At 42.1% G+C, this 16881-nt stretch overlaps 1 protein-coding gene across 4 annotated transcripts in view; it reads right to left on the bottom strand.

Annotated features, from left to right (window-relative positions):
* Positions 1–916: 916 nt before the first annotated feature.
* Positions 917–16881, bottom strand: part of Cabcoco1 (ciliary associated calcium binding coiled-coil 1) — a 134090-nt gene continuing 118125 nt past the window's right edge. For all 4 annotated transcript variants that reach the window (XM_076557049.1, XM_076557050.1, XM_076557048.1 and 1 more), the window contains 3 exons: positions 10265–10387; positions 9710–9850; positions 917–4895 (listed from right to left, as the gene is read on the bottom strand). In XM_076557049.1, the coding sequence (XP_076413164.1) occupies positions 4821–4895; positions 9710–9850; positions 10265–10387 (339 nt within the window). In that variant the 3' untranslated portion in view covers positions 917–4820. The remainder of the gene's footprint in view (positions 4896–9709; positions 9851–10264; positions 10388–16881) is intronic.

The raw sequence follows: 16881 nt of genomic DNA, 5'->3' as shown, positions 1-16881 counted from the left end.
GAAAGAAAACAAGCAGAGTGCTGCGGGCCGCAGGAATATCATAAGAACTCAGCTGGTTATGGCAAAGTCACTACCTGGAGGAATCAGGGAATTCCTCCAGAGGAAGCCAAATCCCAAGGAGTTTTTGGTGTTACTTGGCTTGTTATATATCAGCTGTATTCTGTTATGAAAATCATGTGTGCCTTCATAGTTTTCCCAATTGATTTTTCCCTAAGAAGGGCTAACAATGTGGACTGATCACTCTCTAGACATACACATTCCAGGCATTTGGAGAACAGACTCAGGAAAGGCTTTCTCTGCAATCAGATATCTCCCCTAGCCACTTTCAAGGACTAAAGGAGACATCACCCAGGTGGTCACCCAATTTCCGAGGATTAACAGTGATAACAACCCACAGGCGAGTCTCCTGACTTAAGGTAAATTCCACAAGGGGACACCGCCTAGGTCAGGTAGACATTAAATAATAGCTTTACACAATTTAGCTCAGACCCCTTCTTTCTTACAGCCTTACTAACTTTATAGACCTCTAACTACTTACCTAACCACTTCTAGGAATATTTAGATAAACTTCTGTGCTAACAGCTATGCTCAGCCAGAACTCCCAGTTCAAGCCTCCCTGTAATTATCATTATTGGTAGCATCCGGCCAGGTCCATCACCGGGTGGAGGAAAGTACCTTATCAGAGATACCTCTGTACTCTCTAAGAACAGACTTAAGCATCCAGGCTACCTGTTTGAGAAGGCCTGGTGGATGTGCTAATTAAACTTAACTTCCTCCTTTCCCAAATCTTACCTCCAGTTCCAGATCTCCCTTTAACTATCACCAGGGGCATCTAGCTGTACACAGGTTGCCTAGAGACTGAGCACACTTTCCCCCACCCTGCAGAAAAACGGCAGACAGCTTGGACAGATAGGAGCCACAGGAAAAAAGAAGACAGTTTTATTTTCTCCCATTGACCTAGCAACTTATAGATTTTTAACATCCTTTACCAAACACATTTAAGATTATAGTTGTGCACGTAAGATCCCTCTTCTTAGATATTACCCATATTTAGCCTTTAGTTAATTCATTAGTCACTTCCCCTTTGGGTCACAAATGGTAATTAACAACTAGTGCCCCTCTTTGTAATTCTTATCAACCCTCCATTTGATCCTGATAGTGGACAATCACTGCCTGAGGAAGTTCAGGCTGAGTGTCCTGGGTGGAGGGGAGGATTGTGATTTTGGAGAGATATATAACTGTAAAGCAGAGGACAGAGAAGGGAGAAGAGAATGGAAGAACTAGATGGGTAAGAACTTGAGAGGAACAAACTGAGATGGGAGAGAAGTAGATTGAAGGGCTACAGCAGAGTACTAGAGGAACGAGATGGAAGATGAGGAAGAGCCAGATGAGAGAGAAGGAGACAGGAGAGGAGATGTTATGGGAAGGAACAAGATGGATGAGAACCTAGAAGGGGCAGAACTAGACAAAGGAATTAAGATAGAACATAGAGGGGACAGTAGATAAATATAGAGAGAAATCAGGCAAGAAAGGAGCTAGACATGAGAACAGAACTGAAGCTGTGTATAAAGGATGTTATGCCAGAGGAATTAAAGCAAGTGGACTATAGAACTCGGTGTGCTGAGATTCAATTTACAGAAAATAGTCCTCGCCGTCAGTAGTTCTCTCTCCTGAGCCCCTGGGATGTATAATATTGAGGCTGGTTCCTCTAATATTATACAAGAGGAGAGGAGGATGCTAGGGGCCAGCCACCCAGCTACCTAGACACCCAGCCAGATATGGAGTAAAAGTAAAATTTATAGAAGTAAGAAAAGAAAAAAATCCCAGAGGCAAAGGATAGATGGGATAATTTAAGTTAAGAAAAGCTGGCAAGAAACAAGCCAAGCTAAGGCCGGGCATTTATAATTAAAAATAAGCCTATTTGTAATTTATTTGGGAGCTGGGTGGCACCCCCCGCCCACAAAAAAAAGCAAAACCAACCAACAACACTATATGGAATGACCAGAGTTTCTACTTGGCAATGCATGAGAAAGGTCCCTTCACTTGCATCCTTGATGCCTGGAACAAGTATTCCTAAGCATGGATTTGTTTGACTTCTTTTCCTTTTCTTCCTCCTCTTAGCTCAGCTCTAAGATCACCTCTTCCAAACCATCCTCAGAGCATCCTAGGCTGAGCAGACTCAAATTTTTCCCCACCTCTCCCTGCACCTGGAGTGCATCTTCCTGTACCTTCCATTGAGTAACCACTGGTTCTCCCAGGTGCACTGCAAGTACCTGTATGGTACTCTTGCATGGATAACCCCTTCCTGACCTCTCAGGCTACAGCAGGATGCTTTGCTCAGTTTGCCCCTAACTCCTTGAAACTTATTTTTGTCATGGTGTCCACTGTGACAAATAGTTAAGACAGAGACAAATTTTGTCTTTGGAAAACCAGCCAATGTCCAGTCATACAGGCCATGCTCAGCTGAATATACCACTGAGGACTGGTTAGATGGATCTGAGTTAGACATCTGGTCCTATGATCCTCTTTTGAATTTCCTAAATGCTAGATGTGCTGGTCATGTAAGTAGGTATTCCATGATCATACACAGACAAAAACCATCAGTTTTTACTTTAGTTCATCTTCACTATGAGATGGATGAAGACAAAGATTGAGTATATCAACGTTGATTATGTGACTCCAGGTTCAAAACCCAATTCTACCAATTACCAGATGTGCAATGATGGGAAAATTACTGTAAAATTTCTCTACATTCCACTTTTATCCTCTATAAATTATGTACAACTGGATTTAAAGCTGTGATCCACTAATTCTTTTTTAAATATTTATTTTATTTTTTTATTTTTGTATGTGTTTTGCCTGCATCTATGTATTTGAACTATTTGTCTGATTAGTGCCTATAGAGACCAGGAGAGTGTCCTGGGTCCTCTGGAAATGGAATTATGGGAAGTTATGAGCCATCATATGGGTGCTGAGAACCAAATCGGAGTCTCCTTCAGGAGCAGCATGTTCTCTTAATTTCTGAGCCAACTCTCTAGTCCCTGATCCATTAATTCTGAATTGTGTAATTTGCTTTAAATTATGTTCATGAATTCGGCTCCATCCAGCACTATAAAATAAGGCTCATAATACCTACCAGTCTCTCATGGTCACAAAGAGGATTACATGTGTCTATCATCTATCTATCTGTCCGTTTGTCTGTCCATCCATCCATCTTTCTATCTATTATCTATCTATCTATTTATCTATCTATCTATCTATCTATCCATCTATCTTTCTATTATCTATCTATCTATCTATCTATCTATCTATCTATCTATCTATGTGCCTATCTATCTATATTACACTATTCTTGATTGGGTTTAGATGCCTGAAATCCTTGCTCAAGGACGCATTCTTTTAGGTCCACTCTATGTCATTGATGGGTCATTTGGACCAAACTTTGCTTGGTCATTTCTAGAAGCTTCTTTATTACCTGTCCTTGGTTTCTTCAGAGCCACTGCTGTCTCCCAAAAGACAGCTAAGGAAATACAGACCAAGAGCCCTCCTGGTGGTCTCCTACAGTCTTTCACATTTCCTGCAGGAAGAGGAGCTGGGGAAGGGGAGGCAGCCCCATATCTCTTGCATGAGAAGCAAGCATGCCTTAATCTTAAGAATTCCTCTGAAGCTGGGAGACGTCGCCATGCTGTAGGCTTTACCTCTGTCCCAGAAGAACACATTCTGGATGGTTCCTTGGATCCTGACTGAGAGAGTAAGGCCATCACCCATATCTAACCAAGTGCTACCCAGAATCAAAAGTTCATGAGAGATTCCTCTCCCTTCAGCAATGTTGTGTCCGCATTCTAGAATATTCCTAAGTCAAGGAACATAGGAAAGGGCCTAGGTGGCCATTCATTAATCTTTCTAACTAGGGACAAACCGTTGTCACGTACCTATTTTCATCTTCAAATTGTATTTTCATGAGGTTATTTAAAGGCTTGAGGGTTTTTTTTTTCCCCGTGAGTCCCTCCACCCCCCATCATTCCTATGCAGTATAATGGTTAATTTTAGGAACTCTGAGTTTGATTTGTATTTAAGATTTTTACAATCTATATATAGGTTGGCCTTTAATAATCATTTATACATTGCTTCTTTTTATATAGGTCATGAGTTCTCCTGGGAGGGTAACAAGATTAGAAACAGCAAATACAGTGCAGAATAAATTAAAATGCTTCAGACTGCGTTATATAATTTCAGAAAATTGGTTTCACATGGAAAGGTTTAAATAAGAAAACCAAATGAGTTAAATAAGAAAATACCAACAACAACAAACAACACGAAAACAACAACCCTGCAGTTCATGCCAGGGTGGCTGTTGGGTTGGCAAGTTTGCCCTTGTAGTAAGGTCTGGCGTCTCTTCACGGTGCTTCACCAATGCGACAGCCCGTCCAGCTCCCAGTGGTAAAACTTACTATTTTTCTACAATTTTTTTTTTTTTTTTTTTGGTCTATTTCCAAAGACTGGTTTCATTCCCATAGACGAGGAATAGTATTTATTAGTCAAAACGACACGGAGCCATCCTAACGGTCCTTGTATTTTCATACGGAACGCTCCAAACTCTTGCATACAAGTGTTGTTGTTGCCCTTGGCACGTCGAACTCAGAGGTGGGTGTGGGACAGGGGAGGCAGGACAAGGCGTGGCTAATCGGTCGGGATACAGGAAAGAGGGCTTTCCTTTCATGGCTGCGTGGAGGCGCCACAGCACTCCAGAGAGTCTTATTATTCCGGCCAGGTTTGTTTGTTTCTCTGAAGTTCGGCATCCCTTCACTCGTACCGAGTCCTCAGGCCTTTTTCAATTTCTCTATGCGTGCACTGAAAGCCTCTTCCTGTACTTGCAGTTTTTCATTTATCTCCTTCTGTGGAGACAATCATAAAAAAAAAAAAAAAAAGTGGTTATGATGGAGCTATCTTTGGCCGCACGTTGTCTTTGTGGTTTCGACATACTATAGTGCCGAAAGACAGACATTATCCCTCACACACCTTCCTGTTTTGCAGACAGAGCTGTGTTCCAGCCTGTGGTGATGCGATAACACTTTATCGTATTTCTCTGCACATTCCCAATGTATAGCATGTCTACCACGGACAGGAAGTGGTGTTTGGACAGCCATTTTTTTTCACACAGCCTCATGTTGGAACATAGGATAACTGACCCGCATTTCCAGACAGATTTGCCAATAAGGGCTGAATCGGAATGATTGCTTCGGGCTCTGTTGGTGCAGTTCCGTGGGCCCCTCCACCCTTCCTTTTGGGCTTCCCTCTAATGCATTCTAAATGGGATTCCTGGAAGCTGCCGTGTGTGAAATAATAACACAAATAATCTCATAATTAGGACAGCTCTCATAATTAAGAATATTCATCATACATCACAATTCTTGCATGCATGCCACTTTGTAATAGATTTTTGGTACACACCAAAGAGAGAAAGAGAACCCGTAAGCGATCCTAGACAAGCTTTAGCGAGCATGGCAGCTGTGATGACGTTGAGCCCCTGGTGTTGATAGTCTGCACATTACCATTGCTACCTGTGTCACTCCAGAAATGCACCTCATTGTGTTTGCAAATCTCAGCACTGGGAACGCAGGGAATGCCTTCCTTCCATCAGGATAGATAACACAGTTGCATGCAGGGACAAGGGCAGTTGGGAGGTGTTTTTGTTTGTGTGGCTGGAGGACATCTACACATGTACAGGGAGTATCTTTTATTCTTGTGTGTTTATGAGTCAAAGTGTAGAATATTTAAGTAGTTAACATAATTTGAAATCTTCGTGGTAACTGTATTTCTGAGGAACTTGTATTATTTCATTTAAATAGAAAAAAAATAAAAACCATCACTGTTTCGTGACCAGATATGATTAAAAATATTTTTATGTGTTTATGTAATTTTTTAAGAAGGTAAATATAATGGGTGGTTTTGAAATGTTTCCCCTTTCCCCCTGATTACCATTTTAATGAGATTTGGTTTTTACCATCATAGAAAGAGTTGGTATTTCTGACAGGTCACATTGGTGTCAACAATTCTAGATTCACGATTTGTATGAGTAAGAAATGGGGCAGGGCTTTTAAGTTTTGTTTCTTTTTTTCCCCCCCTGAGATCAACTTTTGACTTCTGGTGTCTTCATTTTTTTCTCTTTGTTATTGGTGAATGGATGAGGCAAGCGAAGGGATGAAACGGTCCTCTGGTTACCCTTTTCACTGACACCCCCATGCAGTACTTTAACAGAACTAGCAGGAACATGGTTTATGTACTACCAACTAATCTATGGTCTAGTTAGGCTAGGCCACTTCAGACAAGTCACTTAATCACTTTGCCTAGTCTTTATCTGGAAAATGAAATAGGGAATTAGGGGTTAGTTAACACGGCACTTCAGCTTTGCATTCATAATCCCAATTCCTGATTTCACAATATACTTTACTAATGGCATAGTTCACTAATACATTATCATGAAATATTAAAAACAAATTGTTACACCTTATGAATTAACATCCATTTATGATAGATTGCACCAGCTAGGTGTTGAAATGGTCTGAAGAAATCATTTTGACAAAGGCTTGAGAGGACTCGCTCTAGGCAGACGCTGGGTTTCTCCATTCACCAATGCTCTTCTGTGTCCACCCATCACCTCATGTTCCGAAAAAGAATGGCTGGGCTGTGTCGTCTACCATTTCCTCTCTGGATCCTCACTAGGGTTTTCACAAGAATCTGGGAGTTCTCCTTGTGTCTCCCAGAGACAGACTTTATTACACTGCATGTGGGCTTTGGAGAGAAGGTTCATGAAAGTAGCAAGAGCACAGTCCTGCCAGGAGAGGAAACTTCCTGACCACCAGACCTTGGTGATTGGCACGTTAGTTTAGGTACAACCAGTGGAGACTGAGCGAAAGGACCCCGTGGCTACTCACTGGACCTGCTGGTTTGCTCTCATCCTTGTTACGCCTCAGAATGCTGCTGACTTCAGACACATTACCTTCAGTTTGGGGCTGGGTCGGAGTCTATCTCCTTTAGGAACTATTCTGAAGACCCTGCACTGTGTTTAGTAGCTTTCACTGACCACTACCTTGGATGACTTTTCTAACCTGGACAATTCGAAGTTGACCTGAGACATCGAAAATGGCAGGATGGCAAATTCTGTTCACCTTTTCTGACATTATTTTATTCCTTTGCTGTGTCAAGGCCAACAGCCAACATTTAATGCAAGAGTCTGGCATTATCATTCCAATTTCTCTAGAATATTATTCTTTAAATACATTAAAGTTTGTTCCATTGGGTGTTATTTTTATTATGCAACTCACAGCAGAACTAACTTCATTCTGAATGTATCTTTAAAATGAAAATAGCTAAACTATATTGGCTTAAGATGTTTGGTCTATTTCCTGTGATTTGAACTGACGTCTGAGGGCCAAGGTAACTTCATTCTTAATAAATCTCTAAACTACAAAGTGAATCATGGAAAAATAAGTAGAAGGACATAAAATATTAAGGGTTTACACTCCATTCCAGGAGATTCTGTATTAGAGAAGTTGATATTGGCTTGGAATTACAATAGAGAAATAGCTCCTAGACAATGCACTGAAATATGAACTCTCTATTGACGTTTTGCTTTTTTTTTTCTTCAAAAACTGCAATAACAGTATGACTTTTAAAAAGAGGAAAAAACAAACAAACCAAGGCGCACTCACAAACACTGACATCAAAATGTGTTAAGCGCATACGGCAGGTGCGGGTATCCAGTGTCAAGCACACACGGTTTTGAAAAGGGGTGTGGCAGTTTTTAGAACTAGGATCATTTAGAAGTGGAAAGTCACTTAGCCTGTCTGACACCAAGGGAAAGACTGAAGCAAGGCTCAGGGCAGTGGCCCAGCTTGGAATTTGTCCAAGAGGAAGGCAGACACCAGGAAAGTAGGAAGCCATGGGTGTATGAACAGTCGAAGGGGCCTGGGCCTAGTGTTAGATGTGTGGCTTCCTTGGCTGGTGCTGGAGTTGCAACTGGGACCAGGCTCACAGCCCCTGTGAGACAAATAGCAATCTGTCTGGGTCCTGTTTGTCACCAGAAAGGCCCTCTTCACTTGCATGGAGGCTAGTAGGATTACAGAGAGAAAATACACAGGGTGGTTGGCTATCTTCAGACACTGCTGAAAGCTACATCATCTTGCCATTTCATTGAAAAGTCAGCAGTAATTTTGCCCAAGCTGATTAGATCCATCCAGCACAGAGACAATCACAGTACCTATGAAGTCTAGGTAGCTCTACTCTGGTCCATGTTCTCTCTGTGCATAATTGCACTTAGGTATACAAGCTACTTGACTTCCAGATGGCTTCATGTTAATTGAAGACAAGAAGCCCATATACCAACCCTATTCTTTCTGTCAAAGAAGAGAGGTGCCAATGTTGTAGACCCCAATCCTCTAAAAGAAAACCACCAGTGAATAGTTAGAAACATGCAGTTCCCTTCATGGAACATGGCCTTGGTAAAGATGTTTTCAATTGTGGGTCCTGCGAACAATTCTCTTGCTTGGCTAGTAGTTCCTCGGCAATAATTTCAGAGCTGTGGGATTGCAAAGGAGCCCTGGGCAATGATTATACATAAACTATATTTAGAGGAAATGTTATCAAATCTAAAAAGGAGGTATGTTCTGAACTCAGCTTAATTCACTACACTCTGCCCTTCTACACAGTAACCAGTTATTACATTCACAGGGCTGTTAACAATAGCCCTTTGTATAAAACGTGTTCTTCCACTATTTCTGGTAAACACTAAACACCCCTTATTAAGCTGGGGGACTTTGCCTGATTCTGTTGGCACCGGATCATTAAATGTTTGTGTAAATATTGCAATAACATTTGATGATTAAACGGGCAGCAAGGTATGCTTAGGACAACCTAAGCTTTTACTCTTCCCAAATTAGTTATTAATACAGTGCGCTTTTTATACATGGTCCCAAGTTCAGATAACAAGGAAAGCTTCCCCTTAGATGCATAAGTGCTGTGGTGTTTTATGGTCATTTCCCAAAACATGCAATTCACTTTATGTAAGCATTTGGCTTAGAAAAATCATGTGGATTCCTGTAAGTCTTTACGTGGAGGTAGTAGTAGTTGTTTCTTGGACAGCATGGGGAAGAAGTATTAAACACAAGTAACCCTTTGAGACATGATGGGCAGCTGCCCAGAGGTGGTGCCTGCTACCCATTCTTTGGGCACCGTTGGTGCAAATGGCTTAGCAATTAGTGATATGTGAAGATAGGGAAGTGCTTGAGAAGAATTTCATGCCTGAAACTGGGTGAGGTGACTTAGCTAAACATGATGTGTGATCGGCAGCGATCGGCAGCGATCGGCAGCGTTCGGTCTTCAGAAGCCTGTGTCATTTACTCCTGCATAAGGCCTGTTTACAGTGTAATGTGGCTCAAAGTCTTCCGAGTGCTGCTTTTCTGGGGTTTCAGTGTCGAAAGATTTTGCAAGCTGATAACACAGAGCACACGAGGCATTGCTGGCAAATCTGATTTGTGATCTTACTGAATTCAGAAGACTCAGCTGAGGATTATGTAGCCTTGTAAGATAAAGTGTGCAAACCGTAAACCTTGCTCTTGCTTGGCCAGAGCAGACAGTGTTTACAGATGTCGAGGCTGGCGCTGGCTAATTCGCCAAGCGTAAAGGGGAGTTCTTTGCCTGTGCTCAGTACCTGAATGTTCAACAAAACCTCATCCGTCACGCGAGCCAATGCTGATTTTACGTCATCAATGGTGAAGCCAACTAAAGGATCCACCTCTGCCGTTTCGGTCTCTGGCTGGGGCTCCTGAGGGCTCTGCTCTTGATCCGGCACCTAAGACATGGGAAATAAACACATGCAATATTGAAAGAAAACAACATTCAAGCGAGCACTGGAGTGCTCAGCGATTTCTAGGCAACCTCACACTTGTGCTCTGTACGGCCACCCCAGGAGCGATGGTGAACTGGACGGGGACTTGGATTTTATGTTACCACACATCTCGGGGATTACAAGAGACTTTGGGGACTGTGAAGGTGGAGCCTGGGTAGGATAGGGGGTGATGGGGGAGGAGTTAAAAACTCCTGACCACCATCAGCTGGCCTATGTGTGAATCAACTCTGAAGAGAATATTTTTACTGGCTAGGGAAAAAGTCAGCGGCAAAGACAATGGGAGAACGTGAGGTTCTTTCCACCTTGGGCCGACATAATGAATGCTTAACGGGCGAGCAAAGGCAAACTCAAGCCTACCTTCTGTTCACTCTCCGGTGTTGGCGATCGATCTATGAAGGCTGAATAGATGTCCAAAGAGATTCCTTCCTCCAGTGGGGCTGGGAAAGGGTAGTCTGCAGGCTTGACCACTTCTATGGTTTGCTGGAAAAGAAGAGCTTTGGTTGAGCGGCACTGTCTCAGCCGGTTCCCTCACAGGACTACTGGCGCGTTTCCAGATCTGGTGTCTTCTTCAAGTACCATCTGCCTCAACTCTCTGATACCATTGCCCGCTTCGGTTGCCTGGTGCTTTCCAAGTACCATCTCTCCCTCATGGTTAGCGCTTTCTGCTTACTGTTTCTGTACTCTGTGGTTGAGGGTTCATTCACTTGCTTTGTTCCCTGCCCCATGCCCCTGTGTATCAGCTTGTTGTAGGGAGAGAGCCAAGCTTCAGACCCCTGGTGCATCTGTCTCCTCCATTCCTGGCAGAGGGTATGGTGCATTCTATACCCGGTAACAGCCTGGTGCTGACTGACATGACTTAGCAGGATCAACAACCCAGTAGTGGGGTTGGTCTTGCCAAGGACCTGAGTTTGATCTCCAGGACCCACATTAAAAAAAAAAAAAAAAGCAAAGCATGGCAGCATGCATTTGTAATCCCAGTGCTGTGTAAGAGACAGGGGCAGGGGCCGGGGGGGGGGTGTCCCTGAGTATCATTGGGACGCTCCATTGTCTCCCCCATCCAAAAAAAAGGGGACAGTACAACACACAAAGGTGACCTGTGGCTTCTACATGCAGGTGGGTGCACGTGCGTGTACACACACCACACACTCAGGCGCGCACACACACACACACACACACACACACACACACACACACACACACAGAACATGGCAGTGGAACACAATAGAATCTTTGAAGTACAATATGTGTATAAAACCAGAGCAGTGTGAATCATCAGAGGGACTCACTGAGAACTCACAGCGGAGCAGGACTTCACTGTGAGCAGTCCACACGTCTTTGCTAAGAGGATGTAAATGTAAGCGGAGGGAGACTGTCACCAACGGCAGTGAAGGACAAGGAGAGCCATGGGTGCCGAGGTTGGCAGGGTCCATCCCGCCACCACCAGGTAGATTGAAAGAAGAGAGCAAGCACTAACAGCATTAAACCTCTGAATCACTTAATTAGTTCCTCTTGTTCTAATTCCATGTTTAACAAGCAATGTTTTTGACTATAATTTAATTTCCCATCTCAGTTGATCTGTAAAGACATGCCTACTTGAGTGTTCTGGTTTTTATGTCTTTTACATACCCCACTATAAATCAATAACGTGTTCCAATTTACATAGTAAACTCTCATGGGCTTGTTAGCGGAGCTCTGAGATGAAGTCACTCACTGGTGTACTGACAGAGTTGGACCTGAGCATACAAATTGGAAGGCGGAACTTTCAAAAAGCATACCCCACCCCATTACTATCTTAGGATGCTTGTGGGGGAAAAAATCACAAAAGAATCATACAGTCATTTCTAAGTTCTCTTGTTACATTCCATCTTTTATTTTATTTTGGTTTTGGTTTTTCCAAGACATGGTTTCTCTGTGGAGCTTTGAGCCTTTCCTGGATCTTGCTCTGTAGACCAGGCTGGCCTCGAACTCACAGAGATCCACCTGGCTCTGTCTCCTGAGTGCTGGGATTAAAGGCGTGCACCACTGCCACCTGGCACATCCCATCTTTTAAATATTAATGTTTTTCCTTTATAGGCTTTGGATAGTGCTGGAGGTAGATTTGTTCCCTGGTTTTACCAATGTGTATGCATTTGAGCTGAATTTATATTATTAATTTTTTTTTGATGACCATATAGGTAGTTGCTGTTTAGTTGTAGATATATGGTAGCAAGAATGTTTGGCAATGGAGTGATGAAATGATTGGTCTGGGATCAAATAATTACTTAGTGACATCCATGGCGTTAGAGTCTGGGGCAGTGAGGTCTTCACTTTTGCTATTTTCAGTAAATTGTAATATGTCATCAAGTGGCCATCCTGGGAAGTTATTGATATTGCTAAGCTTTGATTTTTATTCTGTTAGATGACATCATTCCTGCTGTTTATCTTGAGTAGATTCAGTGTTCATCAGAATATTGAGGAGACATCTTCCCGTCACATTCATAAGCTGTTGCCTTTTGCCGAGTGAGGGGAGAGTGGGTAAAGGAACCCCATCTTCTCGAGGTTATGTGCCACCCCACCCCCATGCTGGGCTTGCAAACTCCCATATTGCTCTTCATTTTCCCCGGGGCAAGAAAGGGGCTAATCAGGCCTCAGGGTCCTCTGAGCGTTACAGGTAAAATGAAGAAGCTGCCCGTGGGAATCAGAGACGTGGGGAAAACGGGCTGTTTGAGCGTAGGAAATGTGTTTGGGGGGCGATGGTGACGAGGGAGTCTGTGAAGAGAAGAAAGAGTGCCAGCTGCGGGCATCGAGCATGTGCTTATGGGCGGGGGGGTGGAGGGAGTGGGGGGGCACACACTTATCTTTTCAATGGGGTAGAATGTTGTGTCGTTCACTGTCACCCACATTGCTCTGGGCACACGGGCTGGGGCTCTCAGCCTGTTCGTCTTCACCTCCTGACATTCTTTTCAGAGAGTCTCTCCACTTGGTGAAGCGGAGCCCACGATCGGATTGGCCCTCTGGTGCCCCTAGTCCTCAGCAGCTTCTACACTTAAATGCAAACAGATGTTTGTGTTCAAGTCTTACGTTTTCTCCCCCGCTCCACATACCTCTGGGGTCTGGATTGATTGATTGATTTCCTTTTAAAGGATATGTATGTATGTTTGTATGTATGTATGTATGTATGTATGTATTGGGGTGTCTGGGATGCCAGAAGAGTGTGTCAGATCCCCATAGAGCTGTAGTTACAGGGAATTTTGAGGTGCCTAACATGGGTGCTTGGAACTGAAGTCAGGTCCCCTAGAGCCTTAACCACTTAGCAATCCATCCCCCTCTCTCCCTCTTTTCTTCTTCTTTTTTTTTGCTCTCCCTTTTTCTCTCTGTATGTGTGTATTCATGTGTTTATGTGTATGAGTATATGCATGTACGTATTTGTGCACATATGTGTCTGTGTAAATATGTAGCTGTATGTGTGTCTATGTGTATATGTATACATGCACCTGAGTGTATGTATGTGTGTATATATGTATGTATATCTGTGCATCTATGTGTATGTATATATGATGTGCATGTTTGTATGAATGTAGATGTGTATGTGAATGTATCTCGTATGTGTGTCTATGTACCTGTGTGTGAATGAATGTATTAATGTGCATGTGTATGCACATGCATGTACAGATGTGCCCTAACACGCATGTGGAGACTTGGACCTCTCTGGCTCCCTACTTCCTTTCTTTGGTAGGCTGAAGCTTGCATTTATTCCCAGAAGCTGAAATTATGGCTGACAGTTGAGGTTTTCTTTCTCTTGATTTTTTGTAATGTGTGTAGTTCATATAACTATTAAATTGATTCAATTCATGCACAGGAGAGGGGGTGAGAGTTTCTTTTCTTTGCATGCTCTGCATACTGTTAATGAACCGAGCCACAGCTGTTTCTCTCCTTCACCAAGAATTAAATTTAGCTGTGTTAGGCAGTAGACGAAGGTGCCGTTTTAAATACAGAGTTCGAAATAAACAAAAGGCTCCCAAGTATCACAGTGAGTTTTCCTCCATGGAAAGTGATCGCCTTCCTTAAAAAACAAGGGAAATTAGAATCAATAATTGTGGTGAGCACGCGGAGCCAGCAAACACGCTTAAATGAAACCGTCTGATGCAATACTTTCTTTAAAAAATACAATTAGGCCTTTGTATTTTTTTTTTTTAACAAAACCTCATGTTTTACAACATCACTGGCTCTGTAATAAAATCTATTTAAAACAGAGAGACATGGTCAGCTTTATTGAGTTAGATTTTCTGAGAGAACATTATAATTTCCTCAAGTCTACGAATAGCTGAAGCAAATTAAATAAAGCCAGTTTTATAACTATTTTTATACATTCCTGTAGAATGGCAATTGTCTCATATTTTTTACCCCTCAAAAGTCTAATATGTTACCTTTTAAATCTGGAAAAATAAAAGCAGGAAGATGATAAAGTAAACATATTAAAAATATATAAACAAATAACAAACAAACAAAAAAGCCTAAACAACCTATTTGGTCTGGATTTAGTCACCCCCAGCAGAAGACTATGACATTCAAACCAAGAACCAAAGGGAAATGCTTGAAGTGACTTGCCTCAGGCCTAACGCTGAGCTTAAAAGGTAAGGTAGGGCTTTCTGATATATACACACATCCATTTGGCCAAATAACTGGTTTTGCTTGACTTTCAAATACCCCTAAGTATTACTTTGGATGTGAAGCAATCAGTGTGTTTCTCTTGCTGTTTCTGAATGCTTGCACACAAACGGATATAATAAAAACAGCCACGTTGCTGCTTCACATGAATGCCACTTATACTTTTTTTTTTTTCTGATTATGAGCAGGCCATTGGAACCAAGGTGAGTACATTAAGAGCTCTAATAAAGAAGAGAAGAGAGTTCTAAACAGAATAATGGACTGTTAAGTGAACATGCAATAAATAACGTCCACAGATGTGGTCACTTGCAAATTAGTTTTGCATAACTTACTTTCTGCATTTCCCCCAGATGTTATCTGTTACATGGAAATTACCTGAAGCTGGCTACATTGTTCTTTGTGTGTGCATTGCACTTGTGTTACTTAAGGTGGTTTGTAATCCATGCTTTACTTGACTTGTGCTACGGTATTTAAGGAATAGCAAACGACTGGCTTTTGGCATAACTTTATATTCATCAGTACAAAACTCCATCATCAAATACTGTCTTTTTTTTTTTTTTTTAATGTAAGCCCTTTACTTGTGAGCCAAATGAAATCACTAGAAATCTTTTGAAATGTGTGTTTCCAATATGAATTGGATATCTACCATGGGAATAAATGCTAGGAATTTTGACCTCTTCTGGAGGGTCAGTTTGGCTCTGAAAACATGCTTATAGGAAATCAGACTCTGTCTCCAGATCTTAGTGTGTCTGAGAAGTCATGTGAAGATGTCACGTGGTACATGCTGTGGTACTTCACTCTGTCTTCCAGACTTTCTGAACTAACCTTTCCAAAAGTATTGATCTCCCACACACCGCTTCTCTTTAGTAATCTTTGGAGAATGGGTAACCCACAAGTGGTTTGTGGGTTATATTTGTACCATTAGAAAATTCTTAAGGTGGCAAATTTGCAGTTATTAACATCTGTTATTAGATGATTTGTAACATTAAAGAATCTACTGAGGCTACAAATTTTCCACTCTTTTGAGTGGTCGAAAAGCAAAAAAACTCTGCTCAGTTCGGTTGTGAGCCAAAGGCAGAAAGTAGGCTTGCTTTGAAAAGACATTTGTTTGGAATTGTTGGAGGATGACTTCATATGTAAATCAGAACTTTCTAAAATATGTCAAAGTTTCAAAAAGCAAACTTGATTGCCAACTTTCCCCACCATTAACTGAAGGGAAAAGGCACAAAACAATTCTTGTAAAGTTTTAACTGTCCTTTTCCTCCCCCTCCGCCCCCCCCCTCCCCAGGAAAGTCATGACTCATTTGCAAGTCTAATGAAGAAGCTCTTGTGTGCTTCTGGAAAAAAAAAATTAACAACAACAACAAACGGTGCCCTGTTGCCCACAATCCACTGCATCTAAAGTAGTGGCACATGAATGGTACCTGCAAGGTCGCACGGAAGCCATTAACTTAAAATGAAAAGAGGAAATTCAAAAGTGGAGATGATCAGAGAGACTAATCTACTTCTACAGTGGTTTTCTTTTTGTGTTCCGGCCCTTACAAACTTATTATACCCATTGCTGCAGATTCCAGTTCTGTTAGAAGTGCCCTTCTTTTCCTCCTCCTCCCCCTCATCCTCCCTCTTCCTCCTCTTCCTTTGGATTTTTGACTTGGAAATGATTTTGCAGAAGCAGCACATTAATTTTTCTCTCCTATGCTTAATGTGCAGTATTTACATTTTGAAAAGGTTCAAAACGTTGCCAGGCTCCTGCAGGCTATGAATTGACATCTAATAACAAGTGCTATTTTTACCCACAGCACACTGGTAGTTTGAACATTTATAACTTAAGAGAGCTTCGGGTCCAGCAGATCCACACACATACTAATCACCTAAACAGGGACTGGTAACACAGCACAACAAGTCAGGGCAGGAAATGAAGATGCCCCACTCCAGCTGAAGCTGCAGGGAAGAATTTAAATTGGCAAGCCCCAGAAAACCAATTTGCAATCTGGCTAGGGTACATCAGTTAACACTTTGAGCCCATTTTTATGAATGTATCTTGACTTGCTCTTGTTTGAAATGTGTGTGTGTGTGTGTGTGTGTGTGTGTGTGTGTGTGTGTGTGTAAAGTTGGATAATTAAATAAACTGGTTCTAGAGTCTTTTAGAGACTTTGAGATTTGCAAGTGTTCCTCTGTCTGGGGCCAGTGATATCATTTGATAGAACCTGGGTGTGCCTCTCGTCATGACTGCAGATAGCCAGACCCTCGCTAATGAATCAGAAAAGGCCTACCTTCTCTAGTCTAAATGCAATTTAGAAGCAAAAGATGTTTTGGTCTGGCTCCAG

Source organism: Peromyscus maniculatus, chromosome 21, assembly GCF_049852395.1.
Source record: "Peromyscus maniculatus bairdii isolate BWxNUB_F1_BW_parent chromosome 21, HU_Pman_BW_mat_3.1, whole genome shotgun sequence".
Classification (NCBI taxonomy): Eukaryota; Metazoa; Chordata; class Mammalia; order Rodentia; family Cricetidae; genus Peromyscus; species Peromyscus maniculatus.
This window is presented reverse-complemented; position numbering and strand designations above follow the sequence as displayed.